The 14,976-nt window shown below is 41.5% G+C and overlaps 1 protein-coding gene across 1 annotated transcript in view; it reads left to right on the top strand.

Moving 5' to 3' along the window:
- The first annotated feature begins 1,380 nt into the window (after nt 1–1,380).
- LOC109382696 (cytosolic beta-glucosidase) overlaps nt 1,381–14,976 on the top strand; it is a 131,550-nt gene continuing 117,954 nt past the window's right edge. Inside the window, exon 1 of the mRNA XM_019642393.1 lies at nt 1,381–1,444. Coding sequence (XP_019497938.1) covers nt 1,387–1,444 — 58 coding nt within the window. The 5' untranslated portion in view covers nt 1,381–1,386. The remainder of the gene's footprint in view (nt 1,445–14,976) is intronic.

The raw sequence follows: 14,976 nt of genomic DNA on the forward strand, positions 1-14,976 counted from the left end.
CACAAGCTAGTCTTATCCTTTTGGGCAGATGCGTGAGAGAGAGAGAGAGAGAGAGAGAGAGAGAGAGAGAGAGAGAGAGAGAGACAGACAGAGAGAGACAGAGAGAGAGAGAAAGCATGCACGAGCATGTGCTAGGGCCTTCCATTCCTATATTCAATAGCCATCATCTCAAATCGAAAAATAAATTAAAGAAGCCCCAGTGATCAGCCTATTTTTTAAACAACATGAAAATAAATTCAGGGTTCGTCCCTTATCCATTGTTTCATTTTCCGAGATTTCAGGTACCTGTGGTCAACCACGGTCTGAAAATATTAAGTGAAAAATTCCAGAAGTAAACAATTCATAAGTTTAAAATGGCGCGCCTTCCTGAGTAGGTGATGAAATCTCATGATGTCAGACTCCTCCCACCTGGGACACGAATCTATCCTTTATCCAGCGTCTCCATGCTGTAGACACTACCTGCCTGTTAGTTACAAGATTGACTATTGTGGATCACAGTCCTGGGTTCAAGTAACCCTTATTTTTCTTAAAAATGGCCCCAAAGTGCAACAGTAGCCTAATACTATGTCACAGTGTCTGTGTCACTCACCTCATTTTATCTTTTCACCTAGATACTGTATCACCTCACATCATCACAAGAAGGGTGAGTGCAGTACAGTAAGATATTCTGAGGCAGAGAGATCACATTCATATAACTTTTGTTACAGTATATTGTCATAATTGTTCTATTTTATTACTAGTTATTGTTGTTAATCTCATACTGTGCCTAATTTATCAATTGCATTTTATCACAGGGTATGTATGTAAAGGAAAAGAACATTGCACTTAGAGGGTTTGGTACCATCCATGGTTTCAGGCATCCACTTGGGGGTCTTGGAATATCTTTTCCTCAGATAAGGGGAGACGAAAGTTCCAGAAGAAAACCGTTGCAAATCGCTACCTCTAAGGAGTGGGGATTAGGAATTGGTAAGGATTGTGAAAGGGAAAATCCTGGTAGGATTATGTGACTTCTGCAAGCAATGTTCATGCATTTCATTAAAAGGGAAAAGATCAGATGAATGGGTGCCCTGCCAAAGCAGGGACACAGTCAGCACCCAGGCTGGTCCAAATCTGTTAAGAACCAGGGAGTGCCCAGAAGATAAAGGAGAAGTGTTCCCGGTACAAAGTGTCTTGGATGTCTCTCAAGGCGGTAGCCAATCAAGAGGGAGCCTTTAATTCAGCCCGCTTCTTGCCTGCAAATATAATTGCATTGCAAGACTCTGGTCAGGAGTGAAAGTTCACTTACTATTTGAACGACTGCCAGGCCTCTCTGACCAAAGAACACAAACTGCTCTCTGAGTGTTCCAGCCGGCCAACCTATAGTTTCTATAGTATCTTCCTGAAACTATGGCTTTCCCTGCTGGCTTTCAATGGGGGGCAACCACCTCAGCTTATCAAGTGGAAGGTAGGAGAAACTCGTTGCCCTTCCCTGGGGCTGGGATGGATTAGTTCTGGTGGGTTTCAGAGGGTGGGGGTGAAGCGGCAAAAAGAAAGGAAGGAAAAGGATTGCAGAGTCTGTTAACTGTATAAATGAAACTGTCGCTTTTCACACAGCAGAGGCTCATGTGCTGTGACCCTTCCCGTGGGCCCAAAAGTGATTGATGGTGGTGAGGGTTGAAGACCAACCTGCAGCTGTGTGTCTGGTTGGTGCAAGCTGACCTGAGACATCAGTTTACATTGGACCAGCTACTTTTGGCATTGGTCGCTGGTTTCTCGAATACATTTGCCCTCCCCCTCAAAAAAACCCACAATTTTTCCTATTGGCTTGAAAAATAATGGGTGACTAAATAAGCTGGCTCTCTAGGAATGAATGCAAGAGAGACAACCTTGGCTGGTTTCCTTCTCAGAAGGGCGGTCAGGCAGATCAGAGAGGGGGTGGCAGACAGGAGTTGAGAGCTGGAGTGAACAGTCAGGTTCTAGAAGGAGCATAGCATGGCAGCTGTGGCAATGGGCTGTGCAGTCAGACTCCCTGCACTTGGGCCGCTTCACCAGCTCTGTGGGACTTTGGGCAACTTACTCAACTTCTCTGTGCCTCATCTGTAAGGTGGCGATGATTATGGTCTCCACCTTATAACATCACAGTGAGGTTTAAGCACAATGATGTATATTAGGTGCTTGGGGCTTAGTAAGCACTCGGTGCATGGCATGTAGATTTAGGGGAATCACAAAAGGATTACTAAGAACGACTCACTGTGGAACACTACGGTGAACTTGGCACGACTACCCAATTTGTCCCACAAGACAAGACAGTGGGTTTCAGGCCCCCGTGTTCAGGCCCCACCCACCCAGGCCCCGGTGATAACCATGCTGGTCCTCTCTCTACAGCATCTCAGCCATGCTGAGCCTCTTCTGTCTCCTGGAGGCAGTTTATCCTGTACTTTTCTTGACCCACTTGCTGCAACCTTATTTTAAGGTCTTTATTTGTGGCCTCAAACCTGCTCTTGTGCGGTTTGCTCTCTATCAACAGCTTTCAGGGTGAGGGACTGGATCCAAGTGACTGGTCTCGGTCAGCTCAGACAGTGACTTTCCCATGCTGGCTTGTTTTTCTCCTCTTACCCCTCCCTGTGTGCTGGAACTTCAAGCCCTTACCTAGCTGAGTGACTTCGGGCACATAATTGATTTGAGTCTTGGTTTCCTTATTTTTAAGTTTTAGGAAAATGGTCATGTTGTCTTTGCAGGTTTGTTCTGGGGACTAAACCGGTTAGCATATGTAATGAGGGCACTAGAGTGCCTGGCACGTAGTACCCATTAGATTAAAATAACAACAGTCTTATGAATTCTACTGCTAGAACTACTATTCCTATTAATAATAGTAATAATAGGATTATTATTGTTATTCTTCCTCCTGGCTGGATTCTCTCCTACTCTGGACTGACAGGAGTTACACTGTCGGCTCCATTTGGTGGGAATGGTCGTTTCTGCCGTGGACTGCAGATGACAATACACTCGCTCCTTTCTCATTCTACCCACAGCTGCTGGGAGAGTGACTGTTTACCCCCTCCACCGCGGCATGGACATCACGGAGTGGCTTTGTTAAATCCTTGTGGCCTGGTATTTAAAAGCTGAGGTCACCCTGTCACTTTTTGATTTTGAGAATCTTTGAACTGTTGGGCTGCCTTGGCCTCTGAAAGTCTGCAACAGCCTTTGGAAGTTCAGAGGCACTCAGCAGCACTGAGCATGAACTGTATTTGTTAGGAAAAAAAAAATTCTAACATTTTGGCGATCTGTGATAAAACCTTGCCATGTATCTCTTCCCACTGATTTTCAAAACACATTTGTCTGTGTAGGTATCTTTGTTTTCAGATACCCTCTCCAGAGCCCTGGGAGATAACTAGCATACTCCACCACCTCCCTGCTCCCCTGCACACCCACACTTCACCCCTGCACAGAGATGGAGATATCTTGGCTCTGTTACTTGGCTTAGAAGTCACTGTCGGGGTCTTTACAGGTGGGGGATGACTGAAAGGGCTTTCCGATCACTGAGCCTCCTCCCATACTGACCACTTGGTGTGTATTTCACCAGACCCCTGCCTCTTCCTGCACCCTGTCCATGTGCTTGCTCCTTCCATCTCCACTCTGGTGACTCCCCTGGGTATGCTTTTTAAGATGAGTTTAATGTAATGTTGATTATATAAGAGTTGACTGTGTGGTGCCTTGAGCCTGTCGGAGGAAAACACACTATAAATCTAAAAAATGAAAACATAAGCAAGTGGTATAAGCAGGAGGAAAATTATGTGTTTTAGGTGAGTTGTAAAGAACATTGTAAAACCTGTAAACATGTATTGTCAGATGAAGAGACAGGTGAAGAAAATGCCAGCACTCATCGTTTGTAAAGAAGTGAGTCTCATGCCATATTTTTTTTTCTTTCTTTCATTTCTCTCTCTTTTTAAAAAAATTTTATTGGGGATTTGGAGAAGGGGAGCACTGTGTTTTTCCAGGACCCATCCGCTCCAAGTCAAGTTGTTGCCCTTCAATCTTAGTTGTGGAGGGTGCAGCTCAGCTCTAAGTCTAGTCGTTGTTTTCAATCTAGTTGTGGGGATGGGGGTTAGGGGGCTGTAGTCCACCATCCCATGCAGGAGTCGAACCAGCAACCTTGTTGCACACTGAGCCATCAGCAGTGCGGCTGCTCAGCTCAAAGTGCCGTGTTCAATCTTAGTTGTGGGGGGTGGGGGCGAAGGGAAGGGGGCAGCCCTCCGCTCTTCAGGTGTCAAACCAGCAACCTTGCTGCTAAGAGCACGCACTCTCACCAGCTCAGCTCAGTGGCCCATGTGGGAATCCAACCTGCGACCCTGTTGCTCAGAGCTCGAGCTCTTAACCAACTGAGCCACTCAGCCGGCCCATCTTTCAAAGTACAGACCAATCCCCATGATGTTTAACCCTTTGTGAAGCTGACTGCCTCTGTTTCTGGCTGGAGGGAGTGGGGGGGCACACAACTGCACATAGTAGCTCCGTGGCGTTTTGTTCACTCCTTCCGTAAGCCACATGAGTTATGGAGGGGCTGTGGAAATGACATTTGGGACCCAATCCTATAGCTTTTATGAACTTGTAAGTCCCAGTGATTTCAGGGAAGGCTCTTAAAGGGTCAACATGCTCTGCAAAATCTCACAAATCCTAAACAAAGTCCGCTAATGCTTCCTTGTGGGATCTGAGTTCATGGTGCTTAAAGAGACAGAGGCCTCAGTTTCATGAATGCCATTATCCAACCCAGTACTGCACTGGGTACCGGGTACCAGTCCATGTCTGGATTTTGATTTAATTTTGACTTTGGCTTTATACTGGCAGAAATTGGGGCTGGCCTTGAACTGGTCATCTGCTTGCCTTGGTGTGTCAAAGGTGGAATCTTTTTTTTTTTTAATTAAAATTTATTGGGGTGACAATTGTTAGCCAAGTTACATAGATTTCAGGTGTACAATTCTGTAATACATCTACATATCACATTGTGTGTTCACCACCCAGAGTCAGTTCTCCTTCCATTACTGTATATTTGATCCCACTTTACCCTCATCGACCACCCGCCTCCCCCCTTACTCTCTGGTAACCACTAAACTATTGTCTGTGTCTACCAGATTTTTTTCTTCATTTGTTTGTCTTGTTCCTTTGTTGTTTTCAGTTTTATATACCACATACCAGTGAAATTATATGGTTCTTGACTTTTTCTGTGTGATTTATTTCACTTACCATAATAATCTCAAGATCCATCCATGTTGTCGCAAATGGCATTATTTCATCTTTTCTTATGGCAGAATAGTATTCCATTGTGTATATGTACCACATCTTCTGTATCCAATCATCTATTGAAGGCAAAGGTAGAATCTTATAGTTAAGAGATTTGGGGTTAATCTTGCAACTAAAAATTAAAAAAAATGGGAGAATAAACTGGGTGGCTACATTAGTTGATTTTAGGTTCAGGTTGTGGTAAACCTCTCCAGGCTGTTTCTTCTCTGGTATCCTTCAACAATGCAACTGTCCACACAAACCTGAGCTATAGGCACGTTTCATCTACCTGCAGTATGTGTCGGCACAGGTTCCATATTGGTTTAGACCACTTCCTGCTTGCTTTCTCTATTCAACCCATGTTGGCCATGTGCCTCGGTCCCTATTTTTTGCTAAACTGCTTGGATGAAACGTCCCAGTTTGGAACTTGATGTCTTGGCTCCCCAAGATAAGCTTCTAGACTAGGACATACCAGATAGATCTGCTCTTTGTCTGGACCACCTAAGAAAGAAGGAGGGCAAACAGACTTAAAGCATAGTCATTCCTTTCTTGGTGAGTAAAGAAAAAGAAAGAAGAGAGGTAAGCATTTTTCCATGAAATGTCTCATATCTTAAACGCTGATGTGATAGAAATCACCCTTATTTCTTTCCCCCAGTTTCAAATTTGAGAGCCACAAAAATCTCAATAATTGGCCCCCTTTTTTTATTATACAATGAAGTTATGTGGGCATCATTAAAAGAAAATGTGCTTATTCAGAAATGACATTTAAATATTCATCAGTTGATACACTGAACAACCAGATGTCAACTGTAAACAGTGGGTGTACATGAGATTGGCACCTGTGTTGACAGGTAATCCTTTTATTCATTACTGATCGCTCTGAGACCCATGCTTCTCTCTGCCTTGGTTGACCCACAGATTCTCTAGGGGAACTCCTCTAACTCCTGACCAGCCATCATCAGTGTGTGAGTTTATGTTGTAAGTTCATTCTAGTTTCTCAGACAATTCAGTCCTTTTTTCTTTCAATTATGGATAAATACTTTAATCAATGTGGTATTCTATTGAGATTTCTTTGTTTTCAGGTCTGTTATAGATTCCTCTTTTAAAAACTGTACTGTCTTTTCAATGGTGTTGTGAGAGGGAAAGGGATTAAATTTGTATGTTCCATCCCCATCATGAACTGGAAGTCGATATTAACATGCGTTAATATATGGAAGTGCCTCATAAACCATGGGGTATAATTCAAAGTTAAACTAATGTCCCCCTCTTGGATTTTTACCATTATCATCTTCCTCATCACCTCTAACACATCTAACCTCTGGAAATTTTCTAGTCCTATGCTTTTTAGAAAAAGTATGAGCTAAGATAGAATTGATGGAATTTCAGACAATATAACAAGAGAAAGTGAGATATTCAGACAATGAGAAGAAAGCCATAGAAAGACCAAGAAAAAACACACGTCTCGGCATCTGCCTCTGAGGTCAGCTTCTCTCAGCCACTTGCACTTTTCATCGTTTCTTATCTTCTTTTATTCTCAATGCACAGATTCTTCATGGACCAAATTTCCCAGTACCTCAGTTGGCTTGGTGGGCCATGCTGAAAGGGATCTGTTGCCATCATTATTGTTATATGTGGATTGTTTATCAATAAGGGCCTCCCTGCTTGTATATTCTTTTGTACTGACAGCATTCTGAATACAGAACGGATATTAATCACATATGTTTAGAAAAAAACAAAAAATTTATATTATGAAAATAATTCTAGATAACTGTAGAACATTAAAAACATGTAAACAAGGAAGAAATACAATGGAAAATTAGCCAGAGAGCTCTTTTCCAATTTTGAGTATATACTTCCAGTCTTTTTCTATATATTTACAGACTTTCACACATACACACCCTTTATATTTTTCACCCTAAGAGGAACATCCTGTAAATGGTGTTGGTTGCTTTAAGGTGCTCACAAATATCTTGATAAGCTATAACATGTCTGCATCTTTTCTCTTCCTCCAGTGCCCTTTCTCCCTTATTTTTCTATGGTTGCACATGGATCTGACTTGAAAAGCTAAATGTGAGTCAATAAACTTAACCTAGAAAAACAAAAAAAATCTGTGGCATTTCAATAATCTGTTTGGAGTATAGGCTCTATATAGTGTCCTACAGGTTTGTACATGACTTTTTTTATCACCAGTAATTTCATCAGTTAAGATAAGCCATTTATTTATATGGATGAATATGTGCTGACATCATACTGGGCGGGGAAGGCATTGCTTATGCTGTTTTTTCCTGGGCCTTCCCACCTGGTAGGGATTGCTTTCCAGCTAGTTCACTGATGCACAAAGTTTAGGGATTCTTTAAAAATTATCAGGACGTCACACAACGTCCAAGCCAGAAATATGGGACTCTTGCTAGATCCTTCCTCTTATTGTCTCCTTTATTTAACCAACTATTTTTTTAGTTTATGTCTTCTACTCCTCTTGATTCTACCTCTCCTCTGCATTACTATTTCATTTCCCTTAGTTCCAAAACTCACCATTCCTTGTCTTATTAAAGACTCCTTCCCTCCATTCCACTCTCCTCCAATCTCTCTGGCACATTGCTTCTATTGGGTTGTAGGAAAAGTCATGACACATGTTTGCGACAGATGGCACTAGTTCATTTTTGGAAATACTAGGGTCATTCACATCAATATTATTGCTATGTCATTTGACAGCTGACAGTTCTAGCTTCATTCTAAAAAAAATTGAGCGATTTGTTTGGCTTTTGGAGATTTTACAAGTTGAAGATGGAAGACCAAACTGTGCACCTTTGCCATATTTTACTGTTTTACTTCCATAAAAGGAAGAATGTGTGTCAAGCTTGTGAAAAGTTGCATAAAGTTTATGGTGACAATGCTCCACAAGAACATCAATGCCAATGATGGTTCACGAAATTCTGTGCTGGTGATTTTGATCTCAACGACGCTCCTCGGTCAGGGAGGCTCACCGAGGTTGATGACAACAAAATAAAGGCATTCATCAAGTCAAACCCATGTTACATGACACGAGAGGTTGCAGAAACATGAACATCCATCATTCAAGTGTTCACAACCACCTGAAGAAGCTGGGATACGTAAGCAAGCTCGATATTTGTGTTCTGCATGAACTCAAAGAAGTTCATTTGACAGCACATATAAACATCTGCAATTTTCTCATTAAACGTGAGGAAAACGATACTTTTTGAAGCGACTGATAACTGGTGATGAGAAGTGGATTGTTTACAACAATGTGGTGTGCAAACGGTCTTGGTCCCGACATGATGATTTGTCTCAAATGACATTGAAAGCAGACATTCATCAGAGGAAGGTTATGCTCTCAGTGTGGTGGGGTTTTTAGGTGTCGTGTTTTTTGAGCTCCTACCAAGGAACGAAATAATCAATTCAAATGTGTACTGTCGGCAATTGGACAGTTTGAATGAATCCATCATCCAGAAACACCCAGAGCTTGTTAATTGTAAAGGAGTTATGTTCCATCATGACAACGCAAGAACACACACAAGTTTGATCACCTGTCAAAAATTATTGGAGCTTGGATGGGATGTGTTACCACACCCACCATACTCACCTGACCTTGCACCATCAGACTTCCACTTGTTTTGCTCTCTTCAAAACTCCTTGCGGGGTATAACATTCAAATCAGATGAGACTGTAAATCAGCACCTTGTTCAGTTTTTCGCAAATAAAGACAGGACCTTCTATGAACGAATGATTATGAAGCTCACTGAAAAATGGCGAAAGGTTATCGAACAAAACGGGCAATATATAATTGATTGATCTTTATTCTTTATATAAATAAATGGCTTTTGAAAAACATAGACAAAATATGTCATGACTTTTCTGACAACCCAATAGTGTGGTCTTTTAAAATACTGACCACATCATTTCTTTTTCCTTTGTCTTTTTCTTTCTCTTCCTTCCTCACTTCTTCCCTCCCTCTTCTTTCCTTCCTTTCTTCCTTCCTTCCTTCCTTGCTTCCTTCCTTCTTTCCTTCTTTCCCTTCTTCCCTTTCTCCCTCCCTTCCTTCCTTTCTTCCTTCTTTCTTAACTTCCTAACTTCCTTCCTTTCTTCCTTTGAGAGATAGCATGAACCCTGAAATCAAATAGACTAGGTTTGAACCCTGTCTTACCAGTTGTGTAATCTTAGGACATCTCTAAGCTTTGCATGCCTCTCAATTTCCTCACTTGAAAAACAGGCATAGCAATAGTGCCTATCTCGAGTTGTAAATATTAGATGTGTTTATGGGTATCAAATGCTAGTTAGAATAGTGCTGGGCAAACTACATGCGTTCAATAAATTAAAAAAAATTCTGAAAATTTTATTGTCTTCTGCAGAATAATTTCTGAATTTCTTGTATGACATTAAAGAAAAACAAAACTTTAAGCTTATCTCTGACTACAACCCCACTTTTATCTCTTGCTTCTTCTTCATTTTTATCTTCTTCTTTGACCAAAAGGAAGAGCATATAATTCTTTAAATGTGCCATGACCTTCACATACAGTTACACACACTGTTCCTTCCCCCTCATTGCACGCTTGGCTATTGGCATGAGCAGAGACCAGCAGGGGACAAAGATCCAGGCCTCCTAACCTTCCTCCTGGACCTTTTCCTACTCCAGCATACTGTCTCTTTCATCTCCATCCTCTATGCTACTCTTCCGAGGGTGTTCCTGTGAGCTCGGTAGAGATACTAAGGGGCTGGGGATGAGGCCCACCTCAAAGGGAACCCCCTAAAGAAGCTGTGACTACATAGGAACACTCTATTCTTATACTGTTTGGTACAATGTGGATACTAAGGCTTTTTACCTGAGGGCATTTGGATGTAGCTCCATGCTTCTAAGAATGACTAATATGAAAGATGCTGATATGGATACTGTAGCTGTGTTGATATTTCCGATGGCATGGGCAGTCACCATGGACAGCAGCATGGGCCCTGTTATTTCCCATCTGCGGTGCTCCATGGGCCTGTGCCTTGAGGTTCCCTGAACCCCATGAGCATATCTATATTGACTTTGGGTCTCTCTCAAGGTGCCTGCCCTTCTTTTCATTAGTGTGGATAATCAGAGTTTGATTGTAAAGTATGCCTGGGCCAAACACAAGGGCTTTTAAAATTGTCTGCTGTTTGAGATTATCCAGGCCAGTGATCCCACCTCCTTAGCATGGATAATTGAGGGTGGGCTGGACTGAAGAATGTTAAGCAGAACCAATTGACGAAATAAATGAGATTTTAAAAATCCTTTACATTTTAATAATAGGAAAAAAACAAAAACAAGTGAGTTTACATTTTTTTTTAAACCTAAAAGGGCCTATTTTATATTTTGAAACTATAAGTGCATTTGGTTTAAGTTGATTCAAAGTAGGAAAATATTTCCTGTGATGCACCCATTAAAAACCTATTCACAGTGTATACTAATTACAATATGTACTTAATAGACTTAGGGGAAAAATTGAAATGGCTGCCAAGAGGTTGGGCAGTTTCAGATTCAATGTCACATCTTCTTATAACCGTGTTTATGTTTCAACTAGGTAGCAGGGAAAGGGGGGAACTCACTTCGAATTCTGAAAATCTCTCTCTTGGTAGTGGAGACTATCACCCTGTGCCCCTAATGAGCAATCATCATGTAGAGAAGGGCATTGTTTAAAATGTATGTATATGATTAAGAGGATTCTGATTCCTGGGACTGTCCAATCTCATTCACTTCTCATTTTTATCCTCTCGTGTTTCCCCACCTGTCCCCGAATGCAGGGAGAAATGTATTTACGTGTCACTTAACTGGGAATTTAGAGGACATTTTCTCAAAAGAACAGTGTTGTAAATAGGGGTAGGTGTCAGTATGTACCCTTCAGGTATGTAATGAGATAAATAGATTTGGGTGGGTTGGCTTGGGAATTTGGAACATAATGTAAGAGGCAATGGTGAGTTTCTGGGCAGGTGACTCATAAACAAGGTTTTTGAAACATTGCCCATTTTTATGTTGGGAATTGCCAAGCTAAGGCTTAATGTCCCCCACAACACCCATGAATAATCATTTAAATACAGGCTTTGAGACTTGGGGGGGAAAAGTGCATTATTTACTCTAAAGACAATAATCTTCCCTTAGAGTCACTGTAGTCCATCATACCGAGGCTTACTTGGGGATCTCTGAGAGAGCAACATTTTCTCATGATGGTCTATTACTTCAGATGTCTTGTACATTATGACCTAGGTCTAGATTGCAGGCACAGGTAGGGGTGCACATCAGCCACTCTGTAACAGAGTGTGGGTGACTCAGGTCTTTTTAGAGGGTGAAATATTACAAAGGGGCTTTGGCATGGCCTGTTGTGTTTGTGGAAAGAACAAGATATGGGGATGGAGACTCTAATGTATCCTCTGGGTCTTCATAGTGCCAAGAACTTGGCAAATGTAGGTACACAATACTTGTCACCCAACTGATTTGATGAAGGGAGAACTGAGGGCTTCTCAGCATAGATATTACACGGTGGAGGCCAGACATCTTCCAGGGTCATCTGAGAACACACTCTGTGGCTCAAATAAAGACCAGGCACAATCAGACTAAAACTACGATACGGTTGGCTTACTGTTAGATGATGATTTTTCTCTTGGTTGGAGAGAAATTCCACAAGCAGAGTCAGAAAAGTTCCATCCTATATGTTGTACTTGGAGACTTGGGTTCTCTGGCATGAATTAATATGTAAGTTAAATGAAATGAATATTTATTTGAATTGCTACTATGTAGCTCATCTTAATTAGGCCTTCATTTACTGTGGATACTGGAGCCTAGAGGTATTAAAGGTAAATAGAAAGATCATTTGAATCCAGTATTCCAGTGAGGGAGAGAGGCATGTACATGACTCTGATATGAGGTGACAACTCGAACAGTAGGCAGAATGCCACTGGAGCACAAGTGCGAGGGGAGGGGATACAAGAATAAAGTTGGGGGGATTGTGTGGGCATCTAAGTTAGGCTTTTAAGGAAAAGCTTGCTTTGTTTTGTGTTGTTTCTTTGTTTTGTTTTCTCAGGGAAAAACTAGGAAGGGCATATAAGCAGAGGAAACGTTTTCAGCCAAGGCACAAAAGTATGAATGCTTATGTTGTATTTGGGGAATGGTGTAGTCCCATCCAGGATGGTAGGTCAATGAGTTAGAATTCTAATACTTTAGAATGTATTAGAATCACCTGAAGTTTTTGTTAAAGTGTAGATTTTGGGGCATCGTACCAGGTTGTATCATAGCAGTATTTACAGATGGGGCCCAGGAATTTGCACTTTTTTGTAAGTGCCCTGTTTGATTGTAGTGTAGATGGCTCATGCTTTAAGAAAGCCTGTCAGAGGCTATGTTTTCTGATGGTGGGGTGATTGGCATGTCCTGAAGCTGAATAGGTAGACTAGGTCCACGTTGTGATGTACATAAGGTACCAGGCTAAGGAGTCAGTGTTAGGATCACGTGCAATAGATTCTTGCTAGCCATAAACTATTCTTAAGCAAAGGAGTAATATGATCAGGTCTGTATATTAGAAAGAATTTTGACTGCAGTGTGGAGGATGAACTGAGGGAAGGAGGCATGGAGGCTGGGGAACAGTTGTTCGGCAATTGCAATCGATGAGGCATATGATAATGAAGGCTTGCATGTGAGTGGAGGGGCAGAATGCAGAGAAAAGCATAAAGCGGCTTCACTGAGCCTCTTGCGTGTTCATGAAAACAATGTAGGGCATGAAGGAAATAGGAGGAAGACTAAGATGACTCCTGTGATTACAGTTTAGGTAACAGGCTGGCTGATGGTGCTATGAATAGAAATAAAATACCCAGGAGATGGAGCAGGTTGGGAGCTTGTGTGATTAGGCTCAATTTGGGTTTGCAGTTCCCTTAGGGTATTTAAGTGGAAATGCCTGGGAGGTGACTGGAAATGTGTATCTCCATTTCAGGTTGGATTTGCGAGTAGTCACCCATTTATAGCTGATAGTTGCTGTCATAATGGAAGAGAATGCTTGAAATAGGGTTTTAGAGGTACACGGAAAGAGGAGCGGAGGTTGTAAAGTCTGGATTCAATGCTGAGAGGAACTCAAAAGACTCAGGAGCAGCCCACATGGAACAGATGTCCTTTCCTAATAGTAGAACAACCAGGAAGAACTTTAGAAACCTCCAGTCCAGTGGTTTTACAATATTGTTTTTAATGCAGCAGAACTAGGTCTTCAAGGAAAATCTTAACTCAGAACTCTGATAAAACAGGTACAAAAGGAGCTTCTCTGGTTTAAGGGAAGGACGGGAGGACTTACTCTATCCGCCCAGCTCCCCCTCTTTATGGCTTCTTCCCCACATGGCAATTGTTGACTCCGCTCCATCATTTCTTCAACATTGATGTATGTTCCTTATTTTATAGCAGCCAGAGAGATGAATTCACATGATCAATGTCGCATAACTTATTAGTGGCCGAGGGGATACATGGTGTGATGAGGCTCACAAGAAACAAAGGAACAAAAGGCAAAGGGGAACGCATAGCCACAATAAATGATGTAGAAAATATTTGGTTCCAAGGGAGGGGTTAGCATTCTGGGTAGTGATAGTCAGAAGGAGTAGCAGAGGTGGCTAGGAAAACATTTAGGGATTCAGTTTCTTGTCCATCTAAAAGTTAGAGCTAGAAGTCTGTGCTGGGTTGGACAAAGTTAGAAAGTGGACCTTTCCAACTTCTACAGAGTTGAGGCCATTGTCATCTATGTCACATCCCCATTATTGCTCAGACCTATCCAAATTCCAGTAGAAGTGACTGTTGAATGATGCAATAAGCTGAGGAGTCAGAGTGAAGGAGAGAAGTAGCTTTCCTCTCCAAGGAGGGACGTTGAGAGTGACAACTTGTTTGGGAGGCGATGTTTTGGTAACTTGTCTTACAGTTGTACTTGTAAAGTAGGCATAGTCTTCTTATGAGAATGCATATTTATTTTAGAAGCCTCTTTTGTGGAGTTTCTGATGGAATACTGCCCCCCCACCCCTTTATTCTGCCAGTTGGCATACAGTAGAAAATATTGGTAGCTGCTATTATTCAATCAGTCTTTAACATGAAAAGCCCCGAAAACTCTGTATTTAGGGAGTTGTTTTGAGATATCAGCAGAAATCTGCCAAGACGAAAGACTGACCCAGTGATTCCTGGGGGACCTTGAGGAAAGTCAATTTGTTTATGCATCAGATGAACCTCAAATTATTCTAAATGGCATTTGCTGTCATCAGAAAGTTCTGCTCTTGAATTAGCAAGCTGCTCCAAGCTCCAAGCTGGCGTTCTTTCTCAGAAAGACGCTGTGGGATATAAATCTCTTTAAGTGCATTTCATTGTACCAATTGTTTCGTTTAGGAAAAAAGAAACATTAGGTTGTATTAAGTAGTCTATTTAATAGTGTCAATAAATTCTAAAATTGGAGGCTGGGTATTGTTATGTGAGATGTTTTAGTCCTTATTGTCTAAGTTATTTGAGTTTGACTTACTTCCTTGACCTGTGTTTGTTTTCATGGCTTGGAAAAATTCCTCTCACTATACAGAGTTCATATAGTTGTTCTTTATATATGTGATACAAATATGGAAAATATTTGAATAAGTTAACTAACAGTATTTGAATGATTGGACGAGGCCTGTATAAACAAAATGAAGCAGATAGTTGCAAATTTTTGAGGAATCAAGAAGTTCAAGTAAAAACTTATTATTATTATT

This window comes from Hipposideros armiger, unplaced genomic scaffold, assembly GCF_001890085.2.
Source record: "Hipposideros armiger isolate ML-2016 unplaced genomic scaffold, ASM189008v1 scaffold_68, whole genome shotgun sequence".
NCBI classification, from domain to species: domain Eukaryota; kingdom Metazoa; phylum Chordata; class Mammalia; order Chiroptera; family Hipposideridae; genus Hipposideros; species Hipposideros armiger.